Source organism: Bombina bombina, chromosome 4, assembly GCF_027579735.1.
Source record: "Bombina bombina isolate aBomBom1 chromosome 4, aBomBom1.pri, whole genome shotgun sequence".
Lineage (NCBI taxonomy): Eukaryota > Metazoa > Chordata > Amphibia > Anura > Bombinatoridae > Bombina > Bombina bombina.
Window position 1 is genome coordinate 1,114,549,652 of NC_069502.1, and position 20,807 is coordinate 1,114,570,458.

Consider the following 20,807-nt stretch of genomic DNA (forward strand, 5'->3'; position numbering starts at 1 on the left):
ATCCCATACGTCACTAGCTCATGGACTCTTGCCAATTACATGAAAGAAATAATGACTGTTTTTACACATAATTAAACATTTTTTTTACAAGTGTTTAACATCCTTTGAATAAAACCTGGTTTAACAGATGTTTTGTTTACTGTAAAAGTGAGCTTCCATATCTAAATTTGCATTAAAAACATTACACATTAATATGAGAGAGTAGAGGTGTGCGTATTTGCCAGTTTCGTTCACTGCCGAACACTGAAGTTGGAGGCTGCTTTCAGTATTAGGCTCTTTTCGGAGACGAATATCCTCTTGTGCAAGTAAAATTTGCACAGATCTTAGTGTATTTCACTTGCACAAGAGGAGATTCAGTTCCAAAAAAAGCTGAATACTGAAAGCAGCCTTCGATATCCGCGTTCGGCAGTGAACAAAATTGCTGAATGCACACCTCTACAACAATTTGTTGTTGATGAAGTGCAGTTGAAGCTAGCCTGCTATAGAACAATGTTTAGCAACAGCATACCAAGCCTTTGTCCTGGAGACACAACATAAGTGTGCAGACGTCCCCTGTTGCTTGATGATTCACCAGCATTACAGCTTCGTCTTCTGTAATCGAGTGCACATTATCTCCCCATTCAACAACTGCAATCACAAGAAGAACCAACCATTACTTTTAGAGCCAAGATTTTGTACAGCCTTCTAATGTCACCCAGTAACAAATCTGTCTGGCCGGCTACAATTCTAAATGACAAAACAATTCACAGAATATTCCAGGTGATCAGATCAATTAACCAAAAAGGATTAGAAGTTCAAAGGTGAATTTTAAAGCAATATTACAAAACCAAGGAAGGCAATAATTTAAAACTTATTTTTTTTTAAACAACAAAAAATCTAGTGTTGACTGTCCCTTTAAGCAAAAAAAATTATTACATATGTGAAAACAGCCGCAAGAAATCCATTCACTGCCTGCATATAAATTATGCATTTTTCACCAATAAAAGCTCTTACAACTTTAGATTATATAGACAATTTCATAAAGACATATACAAATCTAACACTAATTACTGGAAATCTGTAAGACTGAAATATGCCATTGCTTTTAAATTAATAATTTATTTATAAACCCTTTTTAGCCTAGAGATCATGTTATAGGAACTGGAGCAGAATAATATTTATGCACAAAATAGAATATTTCCAAGAATTTTCATAAATTTTAGGCTGTTAATTGGTTCTATTTTTTAACTCTACAGACACACACACATACACATATACACATATACATACACACACACATATATATATATAATTTAAACAATGTCTATATAAAAAAGGACCATTAACTATAGTAGAATTGCATAATCAACACACATAATAAAAAGACAATCCAAAAGCACATGAAGATTTTTTGGGGGGATTGACCCTGGCCGTTCAGGATTCAAAGTGTGTCAAGGTTTCCGGTTTACTCAGAGTTTAGTTGGTGCCCACATTTCACTTCAGACTCCAATATGTCAAAATATCAGCTAGTTCCCTATCAGTGAAAAGAGTGACTGTTACAGGTCATTAGACTGGATGGGAACTAGCTTGTGCCTTGAAATCAATGCATTAATAAGCAAAGCACATGGTGTTGAGAGTCTACTATCTATTACTCCTGGGAATTACTCTTCCTTACCACTAGAATAGGCAAAGATTCCCAAACTCCAAGAGTCCTATAAAACCGCTCCCACCTCTATGATAACTAATCTGACAAAGTCAAGCAAAGAGGTAGAAAACTGAAAATATAGCCAAAAAAGGCACAGGAAGAAAAAAAAAAAGAAGAGGTGCAAAAAAATACAAAAACTACCACCAGAAAAAAATAACAGACTGGGGTCTTGTGGACTCTCACCACCATGAAATGATCAGGTAAGCAAACATTGTATATTTTCTTTCATACAGGTGGTGAGAGTCTCCATGATCCTTTACTCATAGAAAACTAATACACAAGCAGTGAAGGCAATGAGTAATGAAGGCAGGACCAGCAGGATTTATCATCTAATAAAATGTTAAGCTATTTTTTTTTATTTTTCTCTCTTTTTTTTTTATCTTTTTGACAATACTAGAAAGAAAGAAAGAGTTACAAATTAACCGTAGCTTTCTGACCTTAGAGCCAGAAAAAACATAATTTATGTAAGAACTTTCCTGATAAATTCATTTCTTTCATATTAGCAAGAGTCCATGAGCTAGTGACGTATGGGATATACATTCCTACCAGGAGGGGCAAAGTTTCCCAAACCTCAAAATGCCTATAAATACACCCCTCACCACACCCACAATTCAGTTTAACGAATAGCCAAGAAGTGGGGTGATAAGAAAAAAGTGCGAAAGCATATAAAATAAGGAATTGGAATAATTGTGCTTTATACAAAAAAATCATAACCACCACAAAAAAGGGCGGGCCTCATGGACTCTTGCTAATATGAAAGAAATGAATTTATCAGGTAAGTTCTTACATAAATTATGTTTTCTTTCATGTAATTAGCAAGAGTCCATGAGCTAGTGACGTATGGGATAATGATTACCCAAGATGTGGATCTTTCCACACAAGAGTCACTAGAGAGGGAGGGATAAAATAAAGACAGCCAATTCCTGCTGAAAATAATCCACACCCAAAATAAGTTTAATGAAAAACATAAACAGAAGATTCAAACTGAAATCGCTGCCTGAAGTACTTTTCTACCAAAAACTGCTTCAGAGGAAGAAAATACATCAAAATGGTAGAATTTAGTAAAAGTATGCAAAGAGGACCAAGTTGCTGCTTTGCAAATCTGATCAATCGAAGCTTCATTCCTAAACGCCCAGGAAGTAGAAACTGACCTAGTAGAATGAGCTGTAATCCTTTGAGGCGGAGTTTTACCCGACTCAACATAGGCATGATGAATTAAAGATTTCAACCAAGATGCCAAAGAAATGGCAGAAGCTTTCTGGCCTTTTCTAGAACCGGAAAAGATAACAAATAGACTAGAAGTCTTTCGGAAAGACTTAGTAGCTTCAACATAATATTTCAAAGCTCTAACAACATCCAAAGAATGCAACGATTTCTCCTTAGAATTCTTAGGATTAGGACATAATGAAGGAACCACAATTTCTCTACTAATGTTGTTGGAATTCACAACTTTAGGCAAAAATTCAAAAGAAGTTGGCAACACCGCCTTATCCTGATGAAAAATCAGAAAAGGAGACTCACAAGAAAGAGCAGATAATTCAGAGACTCTTCTGGCAGAAGAGATCGCCAAAAGGAACAAAACTTTCCAAGAAAGTTATTTAATGTCCAATGAATGCATAGGTTCAAACGGAGGAGCTTGAAGAGCCCCCAGAACCAAATTCAAACTCCAAGGAGGAGAAATTGACTTAATGACAGGTTTTATACGAACTAAAGCTTGTACAAAACAATGAATATCAGGAAGATTAGCAATCTTTCTGTGAAAAAGAACAGAAAGAGCAGAGATTTGTCCTTTCAAAGAACTTGCGGATAAACCTTTATCTAAACCATCCTGAAGAAACTGTAAAATTCTCGGAATTCTAAAAGAATGCCAAGAAAAATGATGAGAAAGACACCAAGAAATATAAGTCTTCCAGACTCTATAATATATCTCTCTAGATACAGATTTACGAGCCTGTAACATAGTATTAATCACAGAGTCAGAGAAACTTCTTTGACCAAGAATCAAGCGTTCAATCTCCATACCTTTGAATTTAAGGATTTGAGATCCTGATGGAAAAAAGGACCTTGCGACAGAAGGTCTGGTCTTAGCGGAAGAGTCCACGGATGGCAAGAGGCCATCCGGACAAGATCCGCATACCAAAACCTGTGAGGCCATGCCGGAGCTACCAACAGAACAAACGAGCATTCCTTCAGAATCTTGGAGATTACTCTTGGAAGAAGAACTAGAGGCGGAAAGATATAGGCAGGATGATACTTCCAAGGAAGTGATAATGCATCCACTGCTTCCGCCTGAGGATCCCGGGATCTGGACAGATACCTGGGAAGTTTCTTGTTTAGATGAGACGCCATCAGATCTATTTCTGGAAGCTCCCACATTTGAACAATCTGAAGAAATACCTCTGGGTGAAGAGACCATTCGCCCGGATGCAACGTTTGGCGACTGAGATAATCCGCTTCCCAATTGTCTATACCTGGGATATGAACCGCAGAGATTAGACAGGAGCTGGATTCCGCCCAAACCAAAATTCGAGATACTTCTTTCATAGCCAGAGGACTGTGAGTCCCTCCTTGATGATTGATGTATGCCACAGTTGTGACATTGTCTGTCTGAAAACAAATGAACGATTCTCTCTTCAGAAGAGGCCAAAACTGAAGAGCTCTGAAAATTGCACGGAGTTCCAAAATATTGATCGGTAATCTCACCTCCTGAGATTCCCAAACACCTTGTGCCGTCAGAGATCCCCACACAGCTCCCCAACCTGTGAGACTTGCATCTGTTTTTAATTACAGTCCAGGTCGGAAGCACAAAAGAAGCCCCCTGAATTAAACGATGGTGATCTGTCCACCACGTTAGAGAGTGTCGTACAATCGGTTTTAAAGATATTAATTGAGATATCTTTGTGTAATCCTTGCACCATTGATTCAGCATACAGAGCTGAAGAGGTCGCATGTGAAAACGAGCAAAGGGGATCGCGTCCGATGCAGCAGTCATAAGACCTAGAATTTCCATGCATAAGGCTACCGAAGGGAATGATTGTGACTGAAGGTTTCGACAAGCTGAGATCAATTTTAGACGTCTCTTGTCTGTCAAAAACAGAGTCATGGACACTGAATCTATCTGGAAAGGTTACCCTTGTCTGAGGAGTCAATGAACTTTTTGGTGAATTGATCCACCAACCATGATCTTGAAGAAACAACACAAGTCGATTCGTATGAGATTCTGCTAAATGTAAAGACTGAGCACGTACCAAGATATCGTCCAAATAAGGAAATACCACAATACCCTGTTCTCTGATTACAGACAGAAGGGCACCGAGAACCTTTGTAAAAATTCTTGGAGCTGTAGCTAGGCCAAACGGCAGAGCCACAAACTGGAAATGCTTGTCCAGAAAAGAGAATCTCAGGAACTGATAATGATCTGGATGAATCAGAATATGCAGATATGCATCCTGTAAATCTATTGTGGACATATAATGCCCTTGCTGAACAAAAGGCAAGATAGTCCTTACAGTTACCATTTTGAACGTTGGTATCCTTACATAACAATTCAATATTTTTAGATCCAGAACTGGTCTGAAGGAATTCTCCTTCTTTGGTACAATGAAGAGATTTGAATAAAACCCCATCCCCTGTTCCAGAACTGGAACTGGCATAATTACTCCAGCCAACTCTAGATCTGAAACACAATTCAGAAATGCTTGAGCTTTCACTGGATTTACTGGGACACGGGAAAGAAAAAATCTCTTTGCAGGAGGTCTCATCTTGAAACCAATTCTGTACCCTTCTGAAACAATGTTCTGAATCCAAAGATTGTGAACAGAATTGATCCAAATTTCTTTGAAAAAACGTAACCTGCCCCCTACCAGCTGAGCTGGAATGAGGGCCGCACCTTCATGTGGACTTAGAAGCTGGCTTTGCCTTTCTAGAAGGCTTGGATTTATTCCAGACTGGAGATGGTTTCCAAACTGAAACTGCTCCTGAGGATGAAGGATCAGGCTTTTGTTCTTGAAACGAAAGGAACGAAAACGATTATTAGCCCTGTTCTTACCCTTAGATTTTTTATCCTGTGGTAAAAAAAGTTCCTTTCCCACCAGTAACAGTTGAGATAATAGAATCCAACTGAGAACCAAATAATTTGTTACCCTGGAAAGAAATGGAAAGTAGAGTTGATTTAGAAGCCATATCAGCATTCCAAGTTTTAAGCCATAAAGCTCTTCTAGCTAAAATAGCTAGAGACATAAACCTGACATCAACTCTGATAATATCAAAAATGGCATCACAGATAAAATTATTAGCATGTTGAAGAAGAATAATAATATTATGAGAATCATGATCTGTTACTTGTTGCGCTAAAGTTTCCAACCAAAAAGTTGAAGCTGCAGCAACATCAGCCAATGATATAGCAGGTCTAAGAAGATTACCTGAACACAGATAAGCTTTTTTTAGAAAGGATTCAATTTTCCTATCTAAAGGATCCTTAAACGAAGTACCATCTGACGTAGGAATAGTAGTCCGTTTAGCAAGGGTAGAAATAGCCCCATCAACTCTAGGGATTTTGTCCCAAAATTCTAATCTGTCAGACGGCACAGGATATAATTGCTTAAAACGTTTAGAAGGAGTAAATGAATTACCCAATTTATCCCATTCTCTGGAAATTACTTCAGAAATAGCATTAGGAACAGGAAAAACTTCTGGAATAACCACAGGAGATTTAAAGACCTTATCTAAACGTTTAGAATTAGTATCAAGAGGACCAGAATCCTCAATTTCTAAAGCAATTAGTACTTCTTTAAGTAAAGAACGAATAAATTCCATTTTAAATAAATATGAAGATTTATCAGCATCAATCTCTGAGACAGAATCCTCTGAACCAGAAGAGTCATCAGAATCAGAATGATGATGTTCATTTAAAAATTCATCTGTATAAAGAGAAGTTTTAAAAGATGTTTTATGTTTACTAGAAGGAGGAATAACAGACATAGCCTTCTTGATGGATTCAGAAACAAAATCTCTTATGTTATCAGGAACATTCTGAACCTTAGATGTTGATGGAACTGCAACAGGTAAAGGTACATTACTAAAGGAAATATTATCTGCATTAACAAGTTTGTCATGACAATTAATACAAACAACAGCTGGAGGAATAGCTACCAAAAGTTTACAGCAGATACACTTAGCTTTGGTAGTTCCAGCACTAGGCAGCTATTTTCCTGAAGTATCTTCTGACTCGGATGCAACGTGAGACATCTTGCAATATATGTAAGAGAAAAAACAACATATAAAGCAAAATAGATCAAATTCCTTAAAAGACAGTTTCAGGAATGGGAAAAAAATGCCAATGAACAAGCTTCTAGCAACCAGAAGCAAAGAAAAAATGAACTTAAATAATGTGGAGACAAAAGCGACGCCCATATTTTTTGGCGCCAAATAAGACGCCCACATTATTTGGCGCCTAAATGCTTTTTGGCGCCAAATATGACGCCACATCCGGAACGCCGACATCTTTGGCGCAAAAGAACGTCAAAAATGACGCAACTTCCGGCGACACGTATGACGCCGGAAACAGAAAAGATTTTTTGCGCCAAAAAAGTCAGCGCCAAGAATGACGCAATAAAATGAAGCATTTTCAGCCCCCGCGAGCCTAACAGCCCACAGGGAAAAAGTCAAATTTTTTAAGGTAAGAAAAAATAATTGATTCAAGTGCATTATCCCAAATATGAAACTGACTGTCTGAAAATAAGGAATGTTGAACATCCTGAGTCAAGGCAAATAAATGTTTGAATACATATATTTAGAACTTTATAAACAAAGTGCCCAACCATAGCTTAGAGTGTCACAGAAAATAAGACTTACTTACCCCAGGACACTCATCTACATGTTTGTAGAAAGCCAAACCAGTACTGAAACGAAAATCAGCAGAGGTAATGGTATATATATATATATATATATATATATATATATATATATATATATATATATATATATATATATATATATATATATATATATATATATATATATATATATATATATATATATATATATAAATATAAAAGAGTATATCGTCGATCTGAAAAGGGAGGTAAGAGATGAATCTCTACGACCGATAACAGAGAACCTATGAAATAGACCCCGTAGAAGGAGATCACTGCATTCAAAATAGGCAATACTCTCCTCACATCTCTCTGACATTCACTGCACGCTGAGAGGAAAACCGGGCTCCAACTTGCTGCGGAGCGCATATCAACGTAGAATCTAGCACAAACTTACTTCACCACCTCCATAGGAGGCAAAGTTTGTAAAAACTGAATTGTGGGTGTGGTGAGGGGTGTATTTATAGGCATTTTGAGGTTTGGGAAACTTTGCCCCTCCTGGTAGGAATGTATATCCCATACGTCACTAGCTCATGGACTCTTGCTAATTACATGAAAGAAATGACTTAGTAGACTGAGAAGTCAATAGAATTATTAGGATAAGGGCAAAAAGAAGAAAACAACAATTTCCCTACTCATATTGTCCGAATATACCACCTTAGGTAAAAGGTCAAAGTTTACTTCTCAAAAGTGCCTTATCCTGAGGAAAAATAAGATCAGGAGTATCTCAAGAAAGGGAAGATAACCAAAACTCTTCTAGCAGAAGAGATTGTCAAAAGAAACATCACAAGATAGAAGCTTAATATCCACCTTATGCATGGGCTCAAAAGGAGGAGCCTGCAAAAGCTTTAAAACCAAGTTAAGACTCCAGGGAGGAGAAATTGGTTTTATAACAGGCTTAAATCTGACCAAAGCCTAAAGAAAAGAAAAAACAGTAACTATCAGGACGATTAGCAATTTTTTTATGAAACAAAACTGAAAGTGACAAAATCTAACCTCTCAGAGAACTTGCAGAAAACCTTTATCCAAACCATCCTGCAGAAATTGCAAAATTCTTGGAAAATGCTAAAAGAATGCCAAGAAAAGCCATAATCCAAACACCATGAAATATAGGCCTTCCAAACCTTATGATAGACTTTCCTAGTCACAGGTTTATGAGCCTGAATCAAAGTCTCTACCACAGATTAAAAAAACCCTCAATCTAAGAACTAACCGTTCGAACTTTATGTCATCAAGCTTAGAAATTTGAGATCCTGTGGAAAAAATGGACACAGACAGAAGATCCTGTTGCAGAGGAAGTCTCCATGTAGGACAACTGGACATCAGAACCAGAGCCGCAAACCAAGATCTGCGAGACCAAGCAGGAGCTATCAATATTCCAGATGCTCCCTCCTTCCCGATTCTGGCATTTACCCTTGGCAGGAGAACCAGAGGAAGAACATATGCTAAAAAAGAAAAAAAAAAAAAAAAGCACAATCATTAGGCCTATAACTTCCATACAAAAGGCTACTGAAAGACATAGAACAGACTGCAGTTTTCTCAAATCTTTAATCATCTTCAACATTTTCAGTTCGGTCAAAGAGTCTCTCATAGAAACTGAGTCTATTTGAACACCCAGTAAAGTGACTTTTGACTCGGAAACAAGAGAACTCTTTGGAAAACTGATCTTCAAATCATGATGCTGAAGAAACAAAACAAATGTGTGGGTGTTTGATACTACTAAATGAAAAGATGGAGCTGGTACTAAGATATCGCCCAGGTAAGGGCAAATCGAAATACACTGGGCTTTGATCAATGCCAAGAGGGTACACAGAACCTTTGAAAATATCCTGGGAGCAGTAGACTGACGAAACAGAAATGCAACAAACTGAAAATGTTTGTCTAGGAAGGCAAAACTTAAAAACTTATAATGATCCCTGTGAATAGGCATATGGAGATAAGCAATCTTTAAATCTATTGTTGACATAAACTGACCTTGCTGCACCAAGGGCAGAACAGGTCGAATCTAGAAAGTTGGAAATCTAAGAAACTTGTTCAGGGCCTTTAAATCCACAACTGGTCTGAAAGTCCCTTACTTATTTGGAACAATGAAGAGGTTTGAATAGAAACCCCCACCCTCTTCCAAAATTGAAACTAGAACTATGACTCCCATAGATTCCAGATCTGAGACAGACTGAAAGAAGGCTCTTGCTTTCAAAGGAGCCTTTGGACCATGAGACAAAAGAAACCTTCTTCTAGGAGGTCTCACCCTGAAACCTATTCGGTAACCCTGAGAAACAAAATTTTTAACCCAGGGACCTGAGCAGACCGGAACCAAACTTCCTGAAAAAAAAAAAAAAAAAGTGTAATTTGCCCCCTACCAGAAAATCTGGATTGGGGGCCACACCTTCATGGTGACTTGATAGAGGGAGTAAGTTTCTTAGACTTATTAGATCTGTTCCAGTTTGAACTTTGCTTCCATGCAGAATTGGAAGAATATTTGTTCCTTGTTCTGATGAAAGAAACGATAACAATTAGGAGCTTTAAATTTACCCTTTTATCTTGTCTTGCAGTAGAAAAAGCTCACTTGCCACCAGTCACAGTAGAAATAATACTTGTCATTCAAAACCTTAGAAGTCTGAATGCCTAAAGAAGACAAAACCTCTTTCAAAAGGGAACAAATTTGGACCTATAAAAAAAAAAAAAACCATAAATCATAATAATGATCAAAATCAGACCTCTGATCATCAGATAATAACTCACCCTTTGAGAATGAATAAGCTGAACAAAGATAGGAAAAAGCATTAAAATATAATCATAAGGTTATATTCCCCAAGAGCTCTTGAAGCAAGGGAAACACTTACCCCCTCCAAACAGAGTATTAAATAAGGACAGCAAGGCCTCAGAGCGGTAACCTGACATCAAAAATGAAAAAAATAGTGTGCAGGAGAACCAAGCACACTATATCACTACATATCTAACAGTGCACTCAGAACTTAGTTATCCCAACTATCCGACATGCGCAAGCCAGGCAAACCGACAGGCACACACCAAAAAATCTGACTCATGCAAACTTTAAACCAACGTGCGCTAACGCAAAGATAGAATAAGCACACAAAAAAAAGGGCAATAGAGCCTTCAAATTTTAAACGTGCCATAACAAATATATAAATAATAATGTCCCTAAGCTACATAGGCTATTTAGTATGTCCTATGATTATACTAACCGGTTTATATGATTGCCAGAATAATAAACAAAAAAATACTTACCCATGGGCACCCAACTACTGGAAGATTAAATGGAATCCAGTAGAAAGCCAAACCAGTGCTTAAACATAGCAGAGGAAATGGTGTATATCAATGTCCCAACAGGAAGAGGCAAGGGACATGTCCCATAAGGTATCAATGTGCCACTACCCAATACATCCCTCAAACAGCAGTACTATGAGGGGAAAATGGGCCTCAACTCAGTCTGACAACCCCTCTCATAGTAAAACAACTGAAGCACCTTCATTCTTCACCTACCACCAGCGGAGGCAGACACAAGGCTAGTTATCATAGAGATGTTAGGGGTGTTTTAAGGCTTTTGTAGTTTGGGAATATTTGCCTTCTAGTGGTCAGGAAGAGTAATTCCCAAGATGAATGGATCATGGACACTCACCACCGGTATGAAAGAAACCTGCTTGTAATGACATCACAGGTCCTCTGTCTGGATGTGAGCTAGCTGATATTTCTGAGCATTTGCATTCTGCAAAGATTTATTTTTCTTTACAGAATAACCCTATGCCCTCTCCCACAATGAGCCCCCACCCCAGACATTAATAATCTCTCTGGTTTTGTAGAGGAACCGTTATCAAGCTGGAGCTGCATATTCAGTGAGAAAACAACAGTGTTATTTTCCTCACAATTGTTTAGTAGGTGCCATGTAGCTAACCAGGAAAAATTGTGATAAGGAAGACTCAAGGGGAATAAAATAGATGAGAAGTTTCCACTGGTAGATGGCTTCTGCTGCAGCTTCTGGATTAACTGTTAGAAAGGTTTGGATGTCCTGCCTCTCACAACATACTTATTACTGTTTTCAGTCCGTATAGTTAAACTGCTTATTTCTGCAGCTGCCCAAGAAAAGGAATCAAAAGGCACAGAAATGAAAGCAGCAGAACAGGCTAGCAGGCAATACCAAAATGTAACTCCTTGGTTTCAACACAATATGTAACAATGTGATAAAGTGGACAGTAGTTTTAAAAATATCATTCAGCTATTACTTTAAAGCAGAGCTTTCCAAACTTTTCATGTCGGAGACACACTTTTTAGACCTACATCATTTTGTGACTCAGTAATTCAGTTGTACTGGCAAACAAGAGGTTAAACTAACTTGTTTTAAGAGATATGGACACATACATAAATTATATAATAACAAAATGGATTTACAAGTAACAGTATGTGCAAGAATTAAAAAAAAAAAATGTAATACCACCAATAGCTACTTACCATTTTAATGGGATGTATGAGGTTGAACAGTTTCTGAATAATTAGTGGAATATTAGATAAAGACAATCACATTTCATCATCAAGCATTTTTAAGCTTTCACTTCCTATCCATATATCAAGAGCAGGAGCAGCAATGCACTACTGGGAGCTAGCTGCACACAAAAAAATTCCTTTGACTTCGGACTTCAGCTCAACGTTTAAGCTGCTGCTCTCAGAGCTCTGCGAGTCTGACTGACTACTGCCCGCGCTGCAAACACACTACTGTCCCACTCACTGACTACACATGCAGTCACGAGCCAATTAAGGAGACTACACGTGAAGTCAGGAGCAAAAGCCGCCAATAGTAATAGTTTCAGTACCCGCTGAGCTGCACCAATAGGTTAAGATGATCTGTTACCCACTAGGTATCAATCACGTGTCAACCACGTGATATGCGAAGCATGCTGGCAGAAAGTCAGAAACCAGAATTTTTTAAAAAATTCCAAACAATTTGTGCTGAAGCAGGGACACACCTACACACTGCTGCCGACACACTAATGTGTCATGACACACAGTTTGGAAAGCACTGCTTTAAAGGATATGGGCTGTATTCATAAAGGAGACAAAAATGATATCACTTTTTCTATGAATATAATTATCACTGTAGAACTGCAAATTGTTACATATGAAAGATTTGGGAAGTACGGGATGAGGTGTGTTAGAAATATGCTTTTCCTTAAAGGGACACTGAACCTAAATATTTTCTTTCGTGATTCAGATAGAGCAGTGTTTTTCAACCAGTCTGCCATGGCACACTAGAGTGCCGTGAGAGATCCTCAGGTGTGCCGCGGCAGACTGAAAACAGTGTGACATATTTTTAAATTTTGCTTGTTTTTTATTCTGGGCCGTTTTTTTATTTTGAGTGAGATGATGACTGAGGGTAACATCGTAGAGGCATCTCGCTCCCCCAACCTGTGTTCACACTTGGAAGGAACCACCACCCACCACAACACGTGTCTAGTGCCGGCTCTTCACGCCGCAACACTTCAATCCCCCCATGGATGCTGGCGCAGCTTTGCTCCTCCTCCAGAACAGTTCCAGCCAGCGGGGGTGTCCCTCTTTCAAATTTTGAAATATTGGGAGGTATGTGACAGGCTCATCAGGCATCATTTACAACCATGACATTCATTCACAGACAATCATTATGATTGTTTGTGAATGAATGTCAATATGTAATGTATAGTTTGTAGGAGGCATGGCATGACAGCACAGTACAGTGTGTATATGTGTGTGTGTATGTGTATGTGTTATGTATATGTGTTATGTATATGTGTTATGTATATGTGTTATGTATATGTGTTATGTATATGTGTTATGTATATGTGTTATGTATATGTGTTATGTATATGTGTTATGTATATGTGTTATGTATATGTGTTATGTATATGTGTTATGTATATGTGTTATGTATATGTATGTGTGTTATGTATATGTATATATGTGTTATGTATATGTATATGTGTTATGTATATGTGTATGTGTTATGTATATGTATATGTATATGTATATGTGTTATGTATATGTGTTATGTATATGTGTTATGTATATGTGTTATGTATATGTGTTATGTATATGTGTTATGTATATGTGTTATGTATATGTGTTATGTATATGTATATGTGTATGTGTTATGTATATGTGTTATGTATATGTGTTATGTATATGTGTTATGTGTATGTGTTATGTATATGTGTTATGTATATGTGTTATGTATATGTGTTATGTATATGTGTTATGTATATGTGTTATGTATATGTGTTATGTATATGTGTTATGTATATGTGTTATGTATATGTGTTATGTATATGTGTTATGTATATGTGTTATGTATATGTGTTATGTATATGTGTTATGTATATGTGTTATGTATATGTGTTATGTATATGTGTTATGTATATGTGTTATGTATATGTGTTATGTATATGTGTTATGTATATGTGTTATGTATATGTGTTATGTATATGTGTTATGTATATGTGTTATGTATATGTGTTATGTATATGTGTTATGTATATGTGTTATGTATATGTGTTATGTATATGTGTTATGTATATGTGTTATGTATATGTGTTATGTATATGTGTTATGTATATGTGTTATGTATATGTATGTGTGTTGTGTATGTGTATGTGTTGTGTATGTGTATGTGTTATGTATGTGTATGTGTGTTATGTGTATGTGTTATGTATATGTATATGTGTTATGTATATGTATGTGTGTTATGTGTATGTGTTATGTATATGTGTATGTGTTATGTATATGTGTATGTGTTATGTATATGTATATGTGTTATGCATATGTATATGTGTTATGCATATGTATATGTGTTATGCATATGTATATGTGTTATGCATATGTATATGTGTTATGCATATGTATATGTGTTATGCATATGTATATGTGTTATGCATATGTATATGTGTTATGTATATGTATATGTGTTATGTATATGTATATGTGTTATGTATATGTATATGTGTTATGTATATGTATATGTGTTATGTATATGTGTTATGTATATGTATGTGTGTTATGTGTATGTGTTATGTATATGTATATGTGTTATGTATATGTGTTATGTATATGTGTATGTGTTATGTATATGTGTATGTGTTATGTATATGTATGTGTGTTATGTGTATGTGTTATGTATATGTGTATGTGTTATGTATATGTATATGTGTTATGTATATGTGTTATGTATATGTGTTATGTATATGTGTTATGTATATGTGTATGTGTTATGTATATGTATATGTGTTATGTATATGTATATGTGTTATGTATATGTATATGTTTTATGTATATGTGTATGTGTTATGTATATGTATATATGTGTTATGTATATGTATATGTGTTATGTATATGTATATGTGTTATGTATATGTATATGTGTTATGTATATGTGTTATGTATATGTGTTATGTATATGTGTTATGTATATGTATGTGTGTTATGTGTATGTGTTATGTATATGTATATGTGTTATGTATATGTGTATGTTTTATGTATATGTGTATGTGTTATGTATATGTGTATGTGTTATGTATATGTATGTGTGTTATGTGTATGTGTTATGTATATGTGTATGTGTTATGTATATGTATATGTGTTATGTATATGTATATGTGTTATGTATATGTGTTATGTATATGTGTTATGTATATGTGTATGTGTTATGTATATGTATATGTGTTATGTATATGTATATGTGTTATGTATATGTATATGTTTTATGTATATGTGTATGTGTTATGTATATGTATATATGTGTTATGTATATGTATATGTGTTATGTATATGTATATGTGTTATGTATATGTATATGTGTTATGTATATGTATATGTGTTATGTATATGTGTTATGTATATGTGTTATGTATATGTATATGTGTTATGTATATGTATATGTGTTATGTATATGTGTTATGTATATGTGTTATGTATATGTGTATGTGTTATGTATATGTATATGTGTTATGTATATGTATATGTGTTATGTATATGTATATGTTTTATGTATATGTGTATGTGTTATGTATATGTATATATGTGTTATGTATATGTATATGTGTTATGTATATGTATATGTGTTATGTATATGTATATGTGTTATGTATATGTATATGTGTTATGTATATGTGTTATGTATATGTGTTATGTATATGTGTTATGTATATGTGTTATGTATATGTGTTATGTATATGTGTTATGTATATGTGTTATGTATATGTGTTATGTATATGTGTTATGTATATGTGTTATGTATATGTGTTATGTATATGTGTTATGTATATGTGTTATGTATATGTGTTATGTATATGTATATGTGTTATGTATATGTATATGTGTTATGTATATGTATATGTGTTATGTATATGTATATGTATATGTGTTATGTATATGTATATGTATATGTGTTATGTATGTGTATATGTGTTATGTATGTATATATGTGTTATGTATATGTATATGTGTTATGTATATGTATATGTGTTATGTATATGTGTTATGTATATGTGTTATGTATATGTGTATGTGTTATGTATATGTATATGTGTTATGTATATGTATATGTGTTATGTATATGTATATGTTTTATGTATATGTGTATGTGTTATGTATATGTATATATGTGTTATGTATATGTATATGTGTTATGTATATGTATATGTGTTATGTATATGTATATGTGTTATGTATATGTGTTATGTATATGTGTTATGTATATGTGTTATGTATATGTGTTATGTATATGTGTTATGTATATGTGTTATGTATATGTGTTATGTATATGTGTTATGTATATGTGTTATGTATATGTGTTATGTATATGTGTTATGTATATGTGTTATGTATATGTGTTATGTATATGTATATGTGTTATGTATATGTATATGTGTTATGTATATGTATATGTGTTATGTATATGTATATGTATATGTGTTATGTATGTGTATATGTGTTATGTATGTATATATGTGTTATGTATATGTATATGTGTTATGTATATGTATATGTGTTATGTATATGTATATGTGTTATGTATATGTATATGTGTTATGTATATGTGTTATGTATATGTGTTATGTATATGTGTTATGTATATGTGTTATGTATATGTGTTATGTATATGTGTTATGTATATGTGTTATGTATATGTGTTATGTATATGTGTTATGTATATGTGTTATGTATATGTGTTATGTATATGTGTTATGTATATGTGTTATGTATATGTGTTATGTATATGTGTTATGTATATGTATATGTGTTATGTATATGTATATGTGTTATGTATATGTATATGTATATGTGTTATGTATATGTATATGTATATGTGTTATGTATGTGTATATGTGTTATGTATGTGTATATGTGTTATGTATATGTATATGTGTTATGTATATGTATATGTGTTATGTATATGTGTATGTGTTATGTATATGTATATGTGTTATGTATATGTATATGTGTTATGTATATGTGTTATGTATATGTGTTATGTATATGTGTTATGTATATGTGTTATGTATATGTTTTATGTATATGTTTTATGTATATGTGTATGTGTTATGTATATGTATATATGTGTTATGTATATGTATATGTGTTATGTATATGTGTATGTGTTATGTATATGTATATGTGTTATGTATATGTATGTGTGTTATGTGTATGTGTTATGTATATGTGTATGTGTTATGTATATGTATATGTGTTATGTATATGTATATGTGTTATGCATATGTATATGTGTTATGCATATGTGTTATGCATATGTATATGTGTTATGCATATGTATATGTGTTATGTATATGTATATGTGTTATGTATATGTATATGTGTTATGTATATGTATATGTGTTATGTATATGTGTTATGTATATGTGTTATGTATATGTATGTGTGTTATGTGTATGTGTTATGTATATGTATATGTGTTATGTATATGTGTATGTTTTATGTATATGTGTATGTGTTATGTATATGTGTATGTGTTATGTATATGTATGTGTGTTATGTGTATGTGTTATGTATATGTGTATGTGTTATGTATATGTATGTGTGTTATGTGTATGTGTTATGTATATGTGTATGTGTCATGTATATGTATATGTGTTATGCATATGTATATGTGTTATGCATATGTATATGTGTTATGCATATGTATATGTGTTATGTATATGTATATGTGTTATGTATATGTGTTATGTATATGTATGTGTGTTATGTGTATGTGTGTTATGTGTATGTGTTATGTATATGTATATGTGTTATGTATATGTGTATGTGTTATGTATATGTATATGTGTTATGTATATGTATATGTGTTATGTATATGTATATGTGTTATGTATATGTGTATGTATATGTATTATGTATATGTATTATGTATGTGTATGTGTATGTGTTATGTGTATGTGTAATGTATATGTGTATGTGTTATGTATATGTATATGTGTTATGTATATGTATGTGTGTTATGTGTATGTGTATGTGTTATGTATATGTGTTATGTATATGTATATGTGTTATGTATATGTGTTATGTATATGTATGTGTGTTATGTATATGTATATGTGTTATGTATATGTATATGTGTTATGTATATGTGTATGTGTTATGTATATGTGTATGTGTTATGTATATGTGTATGTGTTATGTATATGTATGTGTGTTATGTATATGTATGTGTGTTATGTGTATGTGTTATGTATATGTGTATGTGTTATGTATATGTATATGTATATGTGTTATGTATATGTGTTATGTATATGTATTATGTATATGTGTTATGTATATGTGTTATGTATATGTGTTATGTATATGTGTATGTGTTATGTATATGTGTATGTGTTATGTATATGTGTTATGTATATGTATATGTGTTATGTATATGTATATGTGTTATGTATGTGTATGTGTTATGTATATGTGTTGTGTATATGTATATGTGTTGTGTATATGTATATGTGTTGTGTATATGTGTATGTGTTATGTATATGTGTATGTGTTATGTATATGTGTATGTGTTATGTATATGTGTTATGTATATGTATATGTGTTATGTATATGTATATGTGTTATGTATGTGTATGTGTTATGTATATGTGTTGTGTATATGTATATGTGTTGTGTATATGTATATGTGTTGTGTATATGTGTATGTGTTATGTATATGTGTATGTGTTATGTATATGTGTATGTGTTATGTATATGTGTTGTGTATATGTATATGTGTTGTGTATATGTGTGTGTGTATATATATATATATATATATATATATATATATATATATATATATATATATATATATATATATATATATATATATACACACATACACATACATATACATACACACTGTATTAGGCTACAATGTGTGATTTAGTAAAATTTTGGGAGTGGTGGTGTGCCGCAGGAATTTTTAATGTAAAAAAGTGTGCCACATCAAAAAAAGGGTTCTGAACTCAAAATAAAGCTTAGATGCCTTTTTCAAATAAAGATAGCAAGAGAATGAAGAAAAATAATAATAGGAGTAAATTAGAAAGTTGCTTAAAATTGCATGCTCTATCTGAATCATGAAAGAAAAAATTTGGGTTCAGTGTCCCTTTAAATGGACTACTGCTCTTTATTAAGAATATTCCAGCAAACTGGAGCAAGGTTATTCCTTTTAATTATATGAATCTAAAAATATGAATGATTACACCCTCAATCTTGCTGTATAAAAATATTATTATTAGTATTTAAAAGTGATCGGGTTTGGCCTTTAAATAAAGGAGGCAATCCTAGTTTCCTTTCATTTGCCATCCCTCTGTGGCATGTGATAGCCATAAGCCAATCAGACACACATATACACAGTGAACTTGTGCACATGCTCAGTAAGAGCTGTTGCCCCAGAAAGTGTACAGAAAGTGCACAATTTCACAATAGAATTAATTTGGAAAGTAGTTTAATGTTGTATGTTCCATCTGAATCTAAAAAGTTTAATTGAGACATTCCCCCCCTTTTCTTTTAAACGTATTTAATTTCCAAACTCATCGTTCTGAAACCACAAATATAAATTTACAACGTGATGCAGGTCTTGCACTACAATAAAAATTTAAAGGAACACTGTATTTGAAATTTTTCACAAAAAAACAAAAACAAAAGTAAAAGCACAGTAATACCTTTTGAAGCACTCTTTTTAAAGGGACAGTATACATCGATTTTCATATAACTGCATGTAATAGACACTACTAGAAAGAATAATATGCACAGATACCGATATAAAAAGCCAGTATAAAACCATTTTAAAACTTACTTAGAAGCCCCCAGTTTAGCTCTATTGAAAAGGTTAGCTGGAACAGCCACTGAAAGTGGGTGTATAGCACACACACAAAAACTCCCCATCCTCTGCATATAAAAAGACTCTTTACTCAAACAAGAGCAAGCTGGAGAAGGAATACAGTATACCAGTATACTTCTTAAACTTTGGGGCTTAGTTAGGACTCCGAATCAGCGCAATATAATTTAAAAATAAGCAAAACTATACATTTAAAAAATAAAAAAAAGCCTATATAGGCTATATAAATGGATCATCTACAAAACATTTATGCAAAGAAAACGCTAGTGCATAATGTCCCTTCAAGATAGACTAAAAGATTTCTGAGCCTTTATGTCTGTCTCTTTAAAATTAATTGCCAAGGACAGGAAGGAAAGTCTAAACCTTTTAAAGCGATGTACACTCGACTTGCCAATAGGGTTGCCACCTTTAGTTCAGGTCATATCTGAAGATTCTTGCACCATGCATAGCACAGCAAATACAAAATGTATACACTGTGTATAATAGCACATAAACACAAACTTGCACATAGATATTCACACTCTCTCACACACACTTCCACACATTCTCTCTCACACGCACACGAGAGAACTAACCGTATGCATGTGCAGTATGTTGCAAACGCACAATGTCACATTTTTTTGCCTGTGGCTGTTTCCCCCCAAACCGGACATTTACATGTCCAGACCTGACTCGGCTCCAAAACTGGACACACAAATGGAAACCTGGTCATTTCTGGACAGGTGGCAACCCTACAAGGCAGTTTACCAATACAATTCTGCCGTAATAAAAGTAGTTTCCCCTGAATATTAACCATAACGTTCATCAAGTTTAGACATGTCTTAGCTCATAATAGAAACTAATTTGTAGACTATGTGAAAGATATTTATAGAATGTAAAGAAGACGAAAAGAAAA

General features: G+C 33.8%; 1 protein-coding gene across 1 annotated transcript in view; it reads right to left on the reverse strand.

The window, feature by feature from the left end:
* LPGAT1 (lysophosphatidylglycerol acyltransferase 1) overlaps window positions 1-20,807 on the reverse strand; it is a 429,652-nt gene that overhangs the window by 289,876 nt on the left and 118,969 nt on the right. Inside the window, exon 3 of the mRNA XM_053712423.1 lies at window positions 509-627. Coding sequence (XP_053568398.1) covers window positions 509-627 — 119 coding nt within the window. The remainder of the gene's footprint in view (window positions 1-508; window positions 628-20,807) is intronic.